Below are 15,095 nucleotides of genomic sequence, written 5' to 3'. Positions count from 1 at the left end.
TTATTTCATCCTTCTTTTTCTTTCAGGGCCCTTATTTCACTGTGTTCACATGGTATATTTCACGTGGTAAATAGTGCCTGACCATGTAGTCTTTAAATCTGCATTGTAGGACATGTTAACTCGCTTCCTCCCATCCATAGCTCTGCATTTTCACTATTGAGATGGGGTGTTACACAAAATTGCTTCATAAACATGCTTATTCTAGGCCATAACATCCATGAACTTCATGGGCATAGGGGAAGAGGACATCTACCAATCCTTTCCATGTCTTGAGTGAATTACTCAGTATGGTTTACTTTTAAAAGTAATGTTTTGTGGTCACCTATAGCACTTTCAAATTATTGCATTCCTCCAGATTCTTATGCATTGTTACCCTCTTCCTTCAAGTGGAGTATAGGAGCCCTTATCACTTTCAAGCTGCTAGGGTGGTTGACTTTGTATGCACCCTTATGAATGAGTTCCACAAGAAATAGATTAAAATAATTGATTCAGGAGTGGGGTGGTGGTGTTCTGCTGGTGTAGATGTGATGTGACCTCCACAGGAGTTGAGGTGTCACCTTACTGGTTGACATGGCCTTTTGATCACTTTAACACAACAACAGGAATTAAGCCAGCTATTTACTGGAAGACATGGCCTCTTGACTTTATTTTTACAATCACTGGAGTCGAGCCAACATTTCATAGATGATATGACATTTACACAACCACTGGAGTTGAGCTGCCTACTCTGCACTCACTGGAGTTCAGCTGCTACCTTATGAGATGATATGGGCTCTACATACAAAAAGGAATTGAGCTGTTGCTTTGTTGTGTGACATTAGTGATACACTGGAATTATGCCATCACAATTGCAGCTCACCCCTTGTATTGCAAGCTCTCATCCTACCTTTGAGTGGAAGTAATTTCCCATTTTTGAGGTTTTGGATTAGAGTGAATTAATCACCATAAATCCTCACATGAGTTTGGGTTTTCTATCTTCCTCTCCCAATTGCTGCATCTATCTATGTCTTGGGTCATAGTGGTGGTGACATGGAATTGTTCCAGTTCTGTTCTTGACTATTTTTTGTTATCTTAATAAGGGAATGTTATTGCCTCTGGATGGTGCTGACCTATGGTTGGGGGAATTTATTTCAAGCTATGGACATTCTTTCAATATCGATGACAATTCCTAGATCGATAAGTTGGTGATGATCCTTGTGACATATGCAGAAATTGTTGCAGATCTTAAAGGTAAAGATGATATGATATGATCCTCATTCTATCTGCATGAGGTTTTTAATGTAGTTGACTTGCTGACTACAGTCTGCCTTCCCCTCGACACTCTACACCTTACAATTTCCACTCTTATGTATTACACCCTTTATGCACAGGCAAAGGGCATATCTGGGTCAGATGTGGTGTGGTTCTCCTCCTTTAAAATTCAAATCTATTTCTTTCATTGTAAGGGGTATTATTCAGATGCTTGTGGAGATATTTCTGTTGTTCCCTCACACCAGTCCCTCTTCCTCCTCAATGTAGGATCATGCTAATCTTGTGAGAGGAGGTAAGTTGTATTGAAGTTATAATTATCTTATACTGAAAATGTATTTCTCACCCCTATTTTCCTGCATTTTTTGTGGTGCTGACATCTTTCAAACTTCAAAGTAATATTTTAGTAGAGGGAGCCATATGCATCACATAAGCATGCCATGCTCCTGTTGGTTCAGAGATGGATGATGATTTGCATAAGCAGGGGAAAGCAGAGTGCTTGTAGCATGAGTAAAGATAAAGTACATCTATAGATGGAAGAACTGAAGGGTAATAGCTAATATTGTGAAAGGAGAAATGTACCTATTCGAAATACATTTTTAGTATAGGAAAATTAAAACTTTTTAAACATTAATTTGTGCAGATGATTATGACAGTGACATGGTGTGAAACTTCCATGGCAGTAAAATTGTATATGGATTAAAGAGGTTATTTAGATATGTTGGTGCTTTGGTTGGTTAATTGGGTATGTTAGAAGCAACCACAATGAGCTGAATGGTCCATTGTATTTTTGCTCTTCTTGTTTTTATTTTTCTTTAATGTATTTTACTGGATTTTGCCATTGTTTTAAAGTGATCTTTTGGGTGAATTAACATAATGGAATATCTCATAACTTTCATCGGTGTGAAGTAGCAGTTAGTTCGACATCATAAGCATATTTATGTGTGAAAAAGATATTTTTTTCATAACACTGCCTTTCCTAGAAAAACTAATATTACACTAACTTTCATAGCAAGATGAATTGATACACTACTCTTCATTGTTAAACTGACCGTTTCAATAACTACATAGTTAAATTTACAAAAATAATTGAAAGGTAAAGTATAAAAATTTAAAGGAAAAAATCAAGTTAAAATGGAATTATAAGTCATGAAAATTGTAATTGTTCAGGCTGATTTCCACAACATGTCAGTTATCCACTATAAAATAAAACTATCAATTAACCATTTGTATTACTCTTTCAGTATTGAAATAAACTGTATTTTCTGTATCTGATAGTAATATTCATTGAAAACCATACTGGGAAGTAAAAAATAATGATTTAAACAAAAAATTGAGGAAAATTATATGTGTTTTCAGTAAGTATAAGCAAAACTAAGTGAATAAGAGACCAAAATCATAACAAAAAAATAAAACAAATTATTTAGATAACAGTATCCAAGATATGAAGAAGATATCTTTTCATAAATTATCTAAGTGCAATGTTGGCAATTTTGTAATGAGGCATATAAACATCCAGATGTGGTAGCATGCACAAGGGTTCGGAAGTTGTTTCAAGTACAGGTGGATATTCTTGCATGTTGCAGTAGAAATTGGTTTTAGTACCCTTGGAGTAAATCCAAATTTTTCAGTCAGTGGGCATTAAATGTTTATTTGGTTATATCTGAGATATGCAGCAAAATGGTTAAAGTACCTAAAGCCCTGTTGTTTCAAGCAAATACATTAATCAGTAAGCTAGGAAGTGCATGTCTATTCAAAGTGTTTCAGACTGTTTATTTGTGTATAATAATGTTTTATTTTTAATATTTCTTAAAATTAGTTTCGATTGTTCTATAGCTGCTGGAATGAAACACTTGCGAGACAACAATATAATACATCGTGACCTAAAGCCAGGTAACATAATGAAGTTCATAGCTGAGGATGGCAGGTGAGGTTAACATCTTTTATTATGTAACTTTCACTAAAAACCAGATAAGGTAGAGTTTGTAACACTGTTGAATACAATCAAAAATTGTATTATGGAATCTCACATTCCTAATATTGTGGTAATAAGAATCCACAGTCACTATTTTTACAGATCCATCTATAAACTGACAGATTTTGGAGCTGCAAGAGAGTTGGATGATGACCAACAATTTATGTCTCTATATGGTACTGAAGAGTACTTAGTAAGTTTGATCTTTATTTTTGTATATTGTATCTATAAACTAGAACTAGCATATAAGTAGTGTAGAGGAAAGGCTGTAGTATTTTTCTAAATGATCATTGTTTAGTTATGTTACGTGTCAGTATTGTACTGAAGAGCATTTAGTAAGTTGGATTTTTATTTTTGTGTATATGCATCAGTATTGTTGAGAAAAACTGTAACATTTTCCTAAAAGACCACTTCATTTTTTTTTTAGGTTCTAAATTTTAAAAGCTGAGTTGTAATTTGTATAGTAATAAGAATCAGTTGTGAGGAGGACTGTCAACCTCTCTTGTCAAAATAAACAGTGGTTTTCAGAACATGTTTAAGATCTGAAATAAGCTTAAAAATATGTAGCATATTAATATATTTTCAAAGAAAGATTTTAAATTTAAAGTTAGCATTTTTGAAATTAAAAACAGAAAACTAATATCTGGCTTAATGGGTTTAATTAGGTTTAGTATTGCAAGCTGAATACTTAGCTTAGTACATAAACCAAGAGTATTCAAACTGAATGTCTAGCTTAGTCCACGAATGAAGGTTTTAGTTAGGGCTAGCATTTCACACTTAGTACATGAATAGGATTACCAAACGTCTCACTGAAAATTGATTAACCCGAGTTTATAGTCTTATTTTTTTGGTCCCAATCAGAAACTGTAAAACCATTGAATAGTTTCAGTTTTTATGTAGCACACTGTGAGGATTACATAAACAATTTATCATTCTATACAACCACTTTAAATTTTATTTGAAGAATAAACTGACAAAGACTACACCTTTCTGTGTTCTCTCCCTCTGTGCTAAGGTTTCTTAATCTAATCTGTCATTGGGCAGCTACAGAAATTGGAATTTGAAGACCTGTCTAGCTGCATTAAAAAAAACGAGAAAAGCAGTGTCTTTCTTTAGAGTAGATTTGAGACACCTGTGACCTGATTTTTATTATATTCATTAATTCTTTTAACTAGATAAGCTCTTAACAAATTTGGTTTGTCTATAATGTTAAAAGACAATACAATCAAAGTTAGATAATTTATCAAATGGTATAAATTGTGTTATTATCATTTAAACTGTTTCAGTATAACTTCATACTGAAAAAAAAGTCTCAGTTTTTTGCACTGTAAATCTTGCAAATTTATCAGGAGGTATAGTTAGGCTTAGTGTTTCAAACTGAATAACAAACTTAGTAAATGCACTAAAAGGTTGGATTAATATTAATATTTTAAATAGATACGTAGCTCAGCATATGCACAAAAGGCTGATTAAGCGTAACTTTGAAATTGAATGTCCTGTTAAGTATTTTTACTAGGCAGTATACATAAAATTAGTCTTTCAGTTCTAATACAATAGGGTTTTTCTTAAGCTTATTGATTCAGTTTAAAAGTCTTAATTTATGCACAGGCTGTTATTAGAATTATAAATTTTGTTTCTTCCCTGGCTTTTGGCATTTATAATCTTAATGTTAAATGATAGTAATTACATACTAGAGGACATGATTTAGTGTTTTGTCTGAATATGTAGTTCAGTAAATGTTGTACCAGATGACATACATATGTGTAATGTTTCACCTGAATACCTAGTTCAATATATGTACCTAAAGACATAGATATGTTTAGTCTTTCATCTGAATATTTAGTTCAGTGTTGGACCAGAAAACACAGATGTGTTTAGTGTTTCAAATGAATATCTAGTTTAGTACATTTACCAGGATAAATAATTATGTTTAGTATTTCCTTTGAATATCTAATTAAGTACTTGTTTTAAGTACTAAACTATGTTTAGTATTTCGTCTGAATATCTAGTATTCATATCTGTTGTATGAGAGGACAAAGATATGTTTAATGTTCAATTTGAATATCTATTTTAGTATGTATAGCAGAGGGCATAGGTAAGCTTAATGTTTCATTTAAATATCTAGTCTGGTAAATGTGATGGAAAGTTTAATTAGATTTTTCTTTTTCTTTTTCTTAGCAAAGGCAAAACAGTTCACAGAAAGGCTCTGAGGTTTTTTTCTTTCTTTTTTTTCAAGTACAAAGTTTCAGTTCATAGTTCTGTCAACTTTTATCCAGTTTGATATCTATTTACAGTTTTGGACTTCAAAAATCAGTCTATAGATTGAAGTGTTTGACCATGTGTAAGTTCTGATAGATGAATTTACCTTAACCGTGCTGAAGGAATTTTAGTTTATGCATAGATCCTGATGGGTAATAAAATTGAATTGGATATGTGCACACCCCACACTTTCTGTTGCTGGAACAGAGAGATATAGTAATTAAAAAGGGGGAAAAAAATGCTTATATAGTAATTTACTCTAACCCTGCATAAAAGAATTTCAGTTTGTGCATATGCTGGAATAGGTCCTGATTGGTAATAAAATTGACTCAGGTATGTGCACACCCTAAACTTTCTATTGCTGGCACAGAAAGATATACTGAATAAAAAGGAAAAAAATGGTCTTCTATAGTAATTTACTGTAATCCAGCTTAAAAGAATTTGAAATGCCATTGCTATTGAGGATTCCTTCTTGTTTTTATTTTGCTATTGCTTTGTACTTATTGTTGATATTAATATTTTATTTTTATTAATGCCCTGTATATTTTCATAAGGTAAGATAGTGGTTTAAATTCAATACTTAGTATAAATATATTTTATAATGTGGCTATAGGAGAAGATGAAAAACAAGAAAAGACAATCCAGAAATACTGTTCACCTCTCACAGGCCACATAGCTAGTATCTTGTGTTAATGTGAAAGTTTCTGTCTATGTACCATGACTTTGAACAACATTCCCACCCTTACATTTAATAACATGTACTGCACGAGTCTATGATTCCATCAGCATTAAACTACAGTCTTCCTAAATAGGAGGGTGACCCATCATCTATATGCAGTCACTCTTTTTCTTAGCACTATGTATTTCTTGTTAAGACTTTTGTGCTTGTTATTTTCTGGAAGTGTTATATTCCTCATCTTAATTTTCTTGATTTTGATGAACAAATAAAGAAAGTATAGATTTTTACATTCATTTCAGTGTCTCATTGTGGGAACATGTGTGGATGATAGACAGTTCATGTTTATTCCATGTACCTCTTCAGTGTTCTTCCCTACAGATTCGTCCCTCCCTTTGTGTTTGACTCATTGAGAATGAGCTTCTGGTATGCACAAAGTACTCTATATGATTAATGTGCACCAAAGATGTGTTGCCTTCTTGTTGGTGGAGGGCTAGAGTTTAATGCTGATTGCATCATAGATTGGCACAGTACCTTTTATTACCTGTAGGTAATGGTGGAAATTTCATTTGCTTGGTACATGCACCAAACCATTTTTGGTGGTGGTACATGAAATTGCCTATCTCTCTGTGGAGAGGTTGGTACTTTTATGAAATACATTTTCAGGTAAGGAAAATGTTAACTTTACAGTTATAATGTTCTCTCACTCATATGTTGTACCTCTGTAAACATTTTTTTTCTTATTTTTAATTTTCACACATAGGTAGTTTATAAGGTTATTTTCATTTTCCTGAGGGGTTAATTTTGTAAAAGCTTGGTAAATTGTATTTATTAAGTTGAAGAAACAACCTTAACTTACTTGTTTGAAATATTTAGTGAAAAAAATATTTGTTAGCAATTTCTGTCTGTAAACTTTTTGAAATAAATGAACACTTTTTTACTTACAGCATCCTGATATGTATGAAAGAGCTGTTTTAAGAAAACCAGCTGGTAAGTCATTCAGAGCTACTGTTGACCTGTGGAGTATAGGAGTTACTCTCTACCATGTAGCTACAGGCTCGTTACCTTTCAGGCCATACGGAGGACGAAAGAACAAAGAAACAATGTAAAAGTTATTACTTAAAAACTGGAGTACCTGTTTATACATACTAATTATAATTATAATTATAACTGATTTAGGAGAAAAACTCATAAAATTGTAATAACATAAATAATATTTATGCTCCAAACTGGGAACTGGAATTGTAATTCAAGTTACTTTCCTTGTAATATAATTCAGTTTATCCTGTTGTACTAAAGCTACTTTGTATGTATGTTAAAACTTCATAATTTGGTTGGTAACATTCAAGGTTAGCCTTGATTTCATATATAGAAACTGTAAAATTAAACTTTGCATCACTACCAGGTTGTTTTAAACATTTGGCAATTATATGTGTGAAGTGTAGGATTAAACTTGGTATAGATGATTGTGGGAAGAAGGATCAGGCCCATATCATGCAAGTAAGTACATGCATTTGTGAGAATCAAGAATAGACCACTGGCAAATGCATGCATTTGTAGGAATGAAACATACACCACTGGTAAATATGTGCCTTTGTAGGAATGAAACATACACCACTGGTAAATACGTGTATTTGTAGGAATGAAACATACACTACTTTTAAATAAGTGTATTTGTAGGAATGAAACATACACCACTGGTAAATACATGCACTTGTAGAAATCAAATGTACACTACTGGTAAGTACATGTATTTGTAGGAATCAAATGTACACTACTTTTAAATACATGCATTTGTAGGAAGTAAACATATGTTACTAGAAAATGATTATTATTAAATGTGGAATTAATCATGTCTCATAAAAATACTTGTTTGAGTAGTGGAAATGAAACCTAAATAAGTAGTAAATACCTAAAATGTGACATATTTTGGTTTCTTCTTATAACACTATTTTAATGTAGTTGGGGGATGGCTTGTCATCAAGTGTCATTTCATTCTTCATTATTATGTATCATGTTACTTTTAAAGCTGTAGTATATTATTTCTCCACCTATCTTTTGGTCTTTGTTCTTTTCCTGTTGATCAATCACTGTATTGCTGTCTTCTGTCTGCATCTATTTTCCTCTTGTCTAGCAGTGTGGTTTATTCATCTCCAACATTTTTCCTGTCACAAGCTTCTATTCTCTATGTTTTCTAGTCATCTGTTTTTATTTACGGTCTTTTATTTCCTATAATATTTATTTCCATGCCTCTTAAACCTGTTTGATATTTTGTCTTCATTCTTTTTTGTCAGTCTCTTAAGTTTCACTCCCATGTGTCATTGCATTAGTTCAGCATAGACACATTGCCATTTTTTTATCACCTAGGATATAGTGTTATGAAATGTTGAATGAAACCTGTGTCACTTCAGCAGTAGAAATCAAACCTAACTCAGTAAGAAGTATTTAATGATCTTTGAAATGTTTTGTGTAGGTACTACATTACTTCTGAAAAAGCTTCAGGTGTCATTTCAGGGGCTCAGCACTCTGAAAATGGACCAATTGAATGGAATAGAGATCTTCCAAAATCCTGTCTCTTGAGTCAGTAAGTCCAAAATCTTGTCTTGTGAGTCAGTAAGTCTTTTAAAAATTGTCCAGTGTACGCTAAAATCAATTTATTGGAAAGTTTAATGTCTTTGATAATAGTGAACTGGAATGTGACTGTTAGAAGGTGGCATGAAAGAGATGCATGGTGTTGAGTAAATAACTTCTTTGTTTTGTAAATTAAAGGAACATGGATTTGGAAAAAAAAATCTTTTTGTGTCTATATCAAAAGTTGATTATAATTTTGGAAGTTCAGGCACTTAGAAGTACTCTTATCAAGTACTACTACTAACTTTGTTTTTCTATTGCTTTAAGTGAATGTTAATTATATGAAAATTATGAAATGTAATGATATAAACATGTATTTTACTAATAAGCAAGATAACAATTTATATCAAAATGTATTTTATTTGAATGATACAATATATTTAACCATTCAGAGGTTTATGTGAACTGATCACACCGCTTCTAGCTGGATTGTTGGAATGTGATTCAGAAAAGATCTGGACTTTTGACAGATTCTTTAGTGAAGTCACCAAGATCTTGTCCAAAAAAGTGTTTCACATTTTTTATGTCAATGAAGGGAAGGAATTTTCTGTATACATGGATGGTAATAAAAGGTTAGTAATAAGTTCAGTCTTAACATTTCACAATTATACAGAGATTAAAATATTTCTCAATATGTCTCTATTAAACAGAACTTTTTAAAAAATGTATTTATACATATGTGTGTATACATATCATCTCTACTAACTTATCTGTAGATAGACGTGCCAACTTTAAATGGTTACATTTGTTTGTTGATGAACATTCCTGTAACTGTGTTTGCCCGAATATAATGCACATCCAATTTTTTTACACATCAGTTGTATGATATGTATTGAATAGTTTCTAAATACAGTAAACAACTAGTGATGTATTAAATGTTTTTGGAAATCTTTCATTGAAACTTTTTTGTGTCAACTTTACAAAGTGTATTGAAAAGTTTATGCATGGTAATACACTGTGCTAATCATTTATCTTCATCAAGCTCTCAGTTGTTGCCAGAATTATCACTACCATCAGATTCACTTCATTGAATGTTTCCTTCATCTTCTTCTGATTCCTTCAGCATATCATCATCCATCCTATTCATTTTATCAGATATGCATAATTTTGTGAAACCTTTAATGATACTAATGATTTGCAGTAGTAGTTTCTAATAAAATACCTAACAATATTAAATGTGCACGAATATAATGCATACTCAAATTGTTTGGTGGTATATGGAGGAAAAAAGCATGCAGTGTGTTCAGGCAAATGCAGTATAATCATTTGTTGTGTACATATTGGTAGACATATCTGTTGTAATGACTGTTATGTGTACATTAACAAATCTATAAAGTAACAAATAAATACAAGTATTTATTGTAGGTATCCAAGTGTAAATAATGGTTGTGTGTGTAATGTGGATAAAACATTTTTTACACCAGATATGTTGGTCGGCAGTAGTGCTTCTCAAGAGTTGTTAGAGATAAGTCCTAATCTGGCTGTTCTGAAGCTTATGTTGAGTTTCCAGAGTTGTAGCTGTTTCCAATAAGCTGAGCATTTGTATTAGTATCAGTCCTACAGTTTAATATCTATCAAAACGTGTTCTTAGATACATGTATTGAACAACTGTAGGCCTATTGTACTGGCTGATATTTGTAAAAGTATATTTTGATGTCTTTACCTTTTACACAAATTTTGCCTTTTGAGGGCCAAAAAAGTTATTTTACATTTCAGTTTGCTTGATCTAAAAGAGAAAATTGGCATACAGACAAGCATTCAACCTAAAAGTCAACTTCTTCTTTACCAAAACGACAGACTGGAGAAGCATGTGGACATTGATGTCCAACTGTCTGAATATCCTCAAACAACCTCCAGAAATCCCTTGCGCTTACTGCATCGTGACATTACGGAAGTTACAGCACAGACTGGTTTGGGGCAGCTGACAGCTCGTTTCCCAACCTTTCCAACGGCTTCTGTCAACCTAGAGCATGACGCTTCTTTGGCAAAGATCTGTTGTAGTGTTGCTCAGGCTGTACAAAGACTGGTAGAAAGATCAGATCGATGTTACACTTTTCTAACAAAATTTCCAAACATCTTAACGTAAGTTGATTTATTTAAAACCTTACACATTGTAATATAAGTTGGTTGTGCTTGAAATGATTTTTTATTTTTAGCTAAAAACAACCACAGTGTTATGTGAAAATGTGCACATTAATTTATTAAACTGACAACTGGCTTGTTGGAAAACTTTACATAATTCTGTGAGGTTAAAAACAGAGCCTGTAAACGTTGTAATATGTTATTGTGCACCTTTTAACATTGTGGTATTTTTTGTAAATTTAACTTAAATACAAGTACTGTTTTTTATCATATTTATGACAGAAGTTATTGATATATATAAATTGTTTTATTTTCATGTGAATTTGTGTCTTTTTTAGTTTTACAGCTTTCTTTTATTTTTACAACAAACTCTTTACGAAAACGGTTTTTAATCAAGAAAAGTCGTAAAGACCCTCTTTTCTAAATGCTTTTTAGAGGAATAAGAAGAGTCTGAATATGATATACTTTTTGTGACAAAACAATTTTGACAACAGTAACAAAAAGTTCCAATATTCTATAACCTGAGCACTTTTGAAAGATAGATCATTCTTTATGTTTGCCCCTGAAGAAGAAAGGTTTACCTTTTGAAAGTAGTAAAGTTATAGGGTATCTTTTTTTATTTTAGTGTTCATTTGGTTGAACCAGCATGTTTTTCAGCAAATAGTTGTTACTCTGTTCAGACCTACTCCATGTGGTTATAATCCTTTTTTACTCTTTTGTATGGAACTCATTATCAGTTGCCCTTTGTGTTTCTGAGCTTTAAATGAATGAAAGATATTCAGGTTTGCTGTATTAGTTTCAACATTTTACTTGGCATACCAGTTTATTAAATAAGTAAATGTTAATATTTATGTTCAATAATCACTAGATTTTAGAACTTGAATAAGCAAACTTTTTGACTACAATAATTTTCATCATCATACTCGAGTACATGTTTGATTTAAGACTACACTCTATAATTTGTATTAAAAAGTGTATTGGTTTAATGTTAAGGTTTTGTTGATATTTGTTTGATATATTCAGAGAAAGGGATGAGGTGAGTTAGACAAAGAATTGAGGGAGGCTACACTTTATTTTGTGGGCATACATACTGTTGTACTTAGGAAATGAACTAACTTTACCAGTAAGCATTGTACATTGGGTTTAGGGGCAACAAGGGAGGCTGAAGCACATTTTTGGGTGGCTTCAGCCCCATCTTATCATCTCACCAAAAAGCCCCCTGCTAATGTAGCAGTAAGTCTACGGATTTACAATACTAAAATGAGGGGTTCAATTCCCCTCGGTGGGTTAAGCAGATAGCCGATGTGGCTTTGCTATAATAAAAAACACACACACACTCATCAAAGGATATGTTTATACAAAGTTTATGAGTTTAAAAGTTAAGAACATATATCTTAAATTTATATTGCCTTTCTAATCTAATACTAACCTTGTACATAAATCTATTTTATATTTTATTTGTCAGTGTATTTTTGTCTTTTCAGAAGGAACAACGTTTGAAAAAAAGATTAAATAATTAATTATTTTCTTCATAATTATGCTGACACTTTCTAGGTGAAACTAGTATAAAAGCAGTAGAATGGATTTGGGTGTTGATTGTACAACTTATGTACAAGAGAGATTTATGTGATGTAATATACTTAAATCTTTTAAAGTATTGTCTGCATATATTGTACTCATTCCTGTTGTGATTCTGTGTGTCACAGATGTTTTAGACAGAGGTTAATTATTCTGATTTTGAAGTTCTTATGACATGCTATTGTGCAAGGGACAGCTGGAGATGTGAGACTGGGCATCCTTTCTCCACAATCAACACAATAATATTGATGAGGTTGCACACAATCTTGAATAGATAAAAAAAACACCACAAACTAGAGTTCTCAGGCTGGACATCCTTTCTTCACAAACAACACAATCATATTGATTAGGTCACAGGTACAGAGTTTTCAAAAACAGCAGAATTTCATTACTGACTCAATATAATTAGCACAGTGACTTAAACAACTTTCACTTACATAAACACACACCAGTCATATGAAGTCAACAAACACTTCAAATTACCGTATTTTCCGGTTAATAAGCCGAATCGCTGAATAAGCCGAGGCCAATTTTCATCTCTGAAAATGAGGGTTTTTGCTTATTACCGCCCAATAAGCCGAAGCCATTTTTAAGAAGTGACAAGTTTCTTCAAAATGATTTCTTAGCCTCGTTTCAGCGTCAGCATGCATGTTGTGTGTGATCATTGGCATTCTGTAGAAAAGCAGAACGTGTCGTATTGAGACAGAAATGGAATCAATATGTCATTCGTTATTGGCTCCACTCACTGTAATTAGGTAACCAATGAAATTCCAGAAACAACGTTTCACTGTAGTCTTAACGTGCTTTGCTGATGGGACAAAATTACCGCCTATGGTAATTTTCAAAAGAAAAACATTTCCTAAGAAGAAGAAATTTCCGAAAGGAGTGATCGGCCAATAAGCCGACCCCCAAAAATCAGGTCGAAAATTTAGGGCCAGAAATTCGGCTTATTAGGCGGAAAATACGGTAATACTGTCAGGAAACCTAAAAGTTTAAATTAATTACAAGTGATGATGAAAAGTTTGATGAAACTTCTTTACATGCCCGTGTAACTGCTCACAGTATTGTAAGTAGTGACACTGTTTTTTAGACAATTTTCATTTACATTTAAAATATTCTGAATAATAATCAGATATTTAAGAGTAATTAAAATGAATAATTAAACTACACTCAATGGGGTGAATTTGTGAAATTAGTGTAATTTAAACATCTTAAAGCTGTTAAAATGATGTACATGAAGTCAACAACTTTAGTTTCTAGGATTATTAATGAAAATGAAACAACATGTTTCTCTTATTTTAGAACTTTAATCAGTGAAGAAGCAAAACTGCTAGCAACAACACTTTCTCAAGTAGAAGAAACTGCTAATAATTTAGACAACTGTTTAAAGATGTTTGTTAACAGGTAGGTAGACTGGAAGAAGTTTAATGTTGTGTAGAATGTTATGAAAACTATGCAGAATTAATGTTTTTAGATATTCATGTAAGAAAGTATATATGTCAACAGTGACCTTCATTTGTACAAATTAAAATTATATTTTTGTTGATTAACTTTACATATATTATTACCTAAGTTACATGTTTGTGCATTATAATGTGTACAAGCTATTAGTGTTGCTAGTGATTTGTATATTTCATTTCATTTAAGGTTTTCTAACTTAACAAGTTTTTAATTTTTACATTTTATTTACTTTTTAACAATAAGTAAAATATATACATATAAAACAAGAAATTTAGTACTAGCCTTGTGCTTGTATATGCAAGATTTTTTCAAATGAGGAACACTAGACTTAATTTCTGTGAGACTTTTGATACTTAATAAATTGTTATTTTTTAATCCAAATGTACAATGTAGAATACAGAAAATTGCCATGCACATAAAACAGATGTGAGAAAACTATTATAAATGTAGTGTCTTTGTAACTAAGCTATAAATTTATTAAATAATGCCAGTAGCTGGTCAAATGGAGCTTCAATACTGATAAAGAAAGAAATTTGAAGATAATTTTTCAAAATCAGTTGTCTCAATGGGCTCTATTATGCATTATTTTAAGTAAAGTTAAATCTTGTGTCTCTATTGGTTAGAAACAATCCAATAGCAAATGTCAGGGAGAAAGTATTGACTTTTCAAAAGACAGGATGTGGTAGGAGGAGCATGGCATGTGGGTTTCACTTTATTGTGGATATTTCAATAAAGCAAAAAGCTTAGGAGAAGATTGACTTGTAGCTTGTTTATGTCTTTAGTATAATTTGTTAATTTGTGAGAACCTGGAAGATCATACAGGGGTAGAAAGAAAATCTAAAATGGACAATTCATAATGAAGTGTCATGTCATACAGAGAAGTGAAGATTGAGAATTTATTTAAATACTTCTTTTTGGAATTACTAAATTGAAACTTATAGTAAAATATGACTTATAAATTATGTTTTGATGCTGCGTTTATTGGCATATATTGATAATATAAGTTAAGGTAAATTTTGAATGCAACTCTTTCAAAAATGTTTAATACATTCACACTTTGATCTTATATATATAGGGTTAATGACTCAAGATAGTTTGAAGTCTTCAAGTTTTTGATGTGATATTACATTATTTTTATGGATATCAAGGATAGTTGTATAAGCAAAAGTATTGTGTGTTATGTTT

General features: G+C 31.9%; 1 protein-coding gene across 16 annotated transcripts in view; it reads left to right on the top strand.

The window, feature by feature from the left end:
• The window catches only part of LOC143247077 (serine/threonine-protein kinase TBK1-like), a 45,210-nt gene that overhangs the window by 13,724 nt on the left and 16,391 nt on the right, over positions 1-15,095 (top strand). For 13 of the 16 annotated variants that reach the window (XR_013026358.1, XM_076494484.1, XM_076494476.1 and 10 more), the window contains 7 exons: positions 3,085-3,175; positions 3,326-3,416; positions 7,106-7,263; positions 8,632-8,742; positions 9,182-9,361; positions 10,506-10,871; positions 13,752-13,853. Coding sequence is in view for 14 of the 16 variants with exons in the window: in XM_076494484.1 (XP_076350599.1) it covers positions 3,085-3,175; positions 3,326-3,416; positions 7,106-7,263; positions 8,632-8,742; positions 9,182-9,361; positions 10,506-10,871; positions 13,752-13,853 (1,099 nt within the window). In the remaining 2 variants the exon portion in view is untranslated. The remainder of the gene's footprint in view (positions 1-3,084; positions 3,176-3,325; positions 3,417-7,105; positions 7,264-8,631; positions 8,743-9,181; positions 9,362-10,505; positions 10,872-13,751; positions 13,854-15,095) is intronic. The other 3 variants (XR_013026359.1, XM_076494489.1, XM_076494488.1) reach the window with 1 other exon arrangement.

The sequence above is a fragment of the Tachypleus tridentatus genome, chromosome 3 (assembly GCF_004210375.1).
Source record: "Tachypleus tridentatus isolate NWPU-2018 chromosome 3, ASM421037v1, whole genome shotgun sequence".
Taxonomy (NCBI): domain Eukaryota; kingdom Metazoa; phylum Arthropoda; class Merostomata; order Xiphosura; family Limulidae; genus Tachypleus; species Tachypleus tridentatus.
Note: the sequence above shows the minus strand (reverse complement) of the source record. Positions and strands in the feature narration are given on the sequence as shown.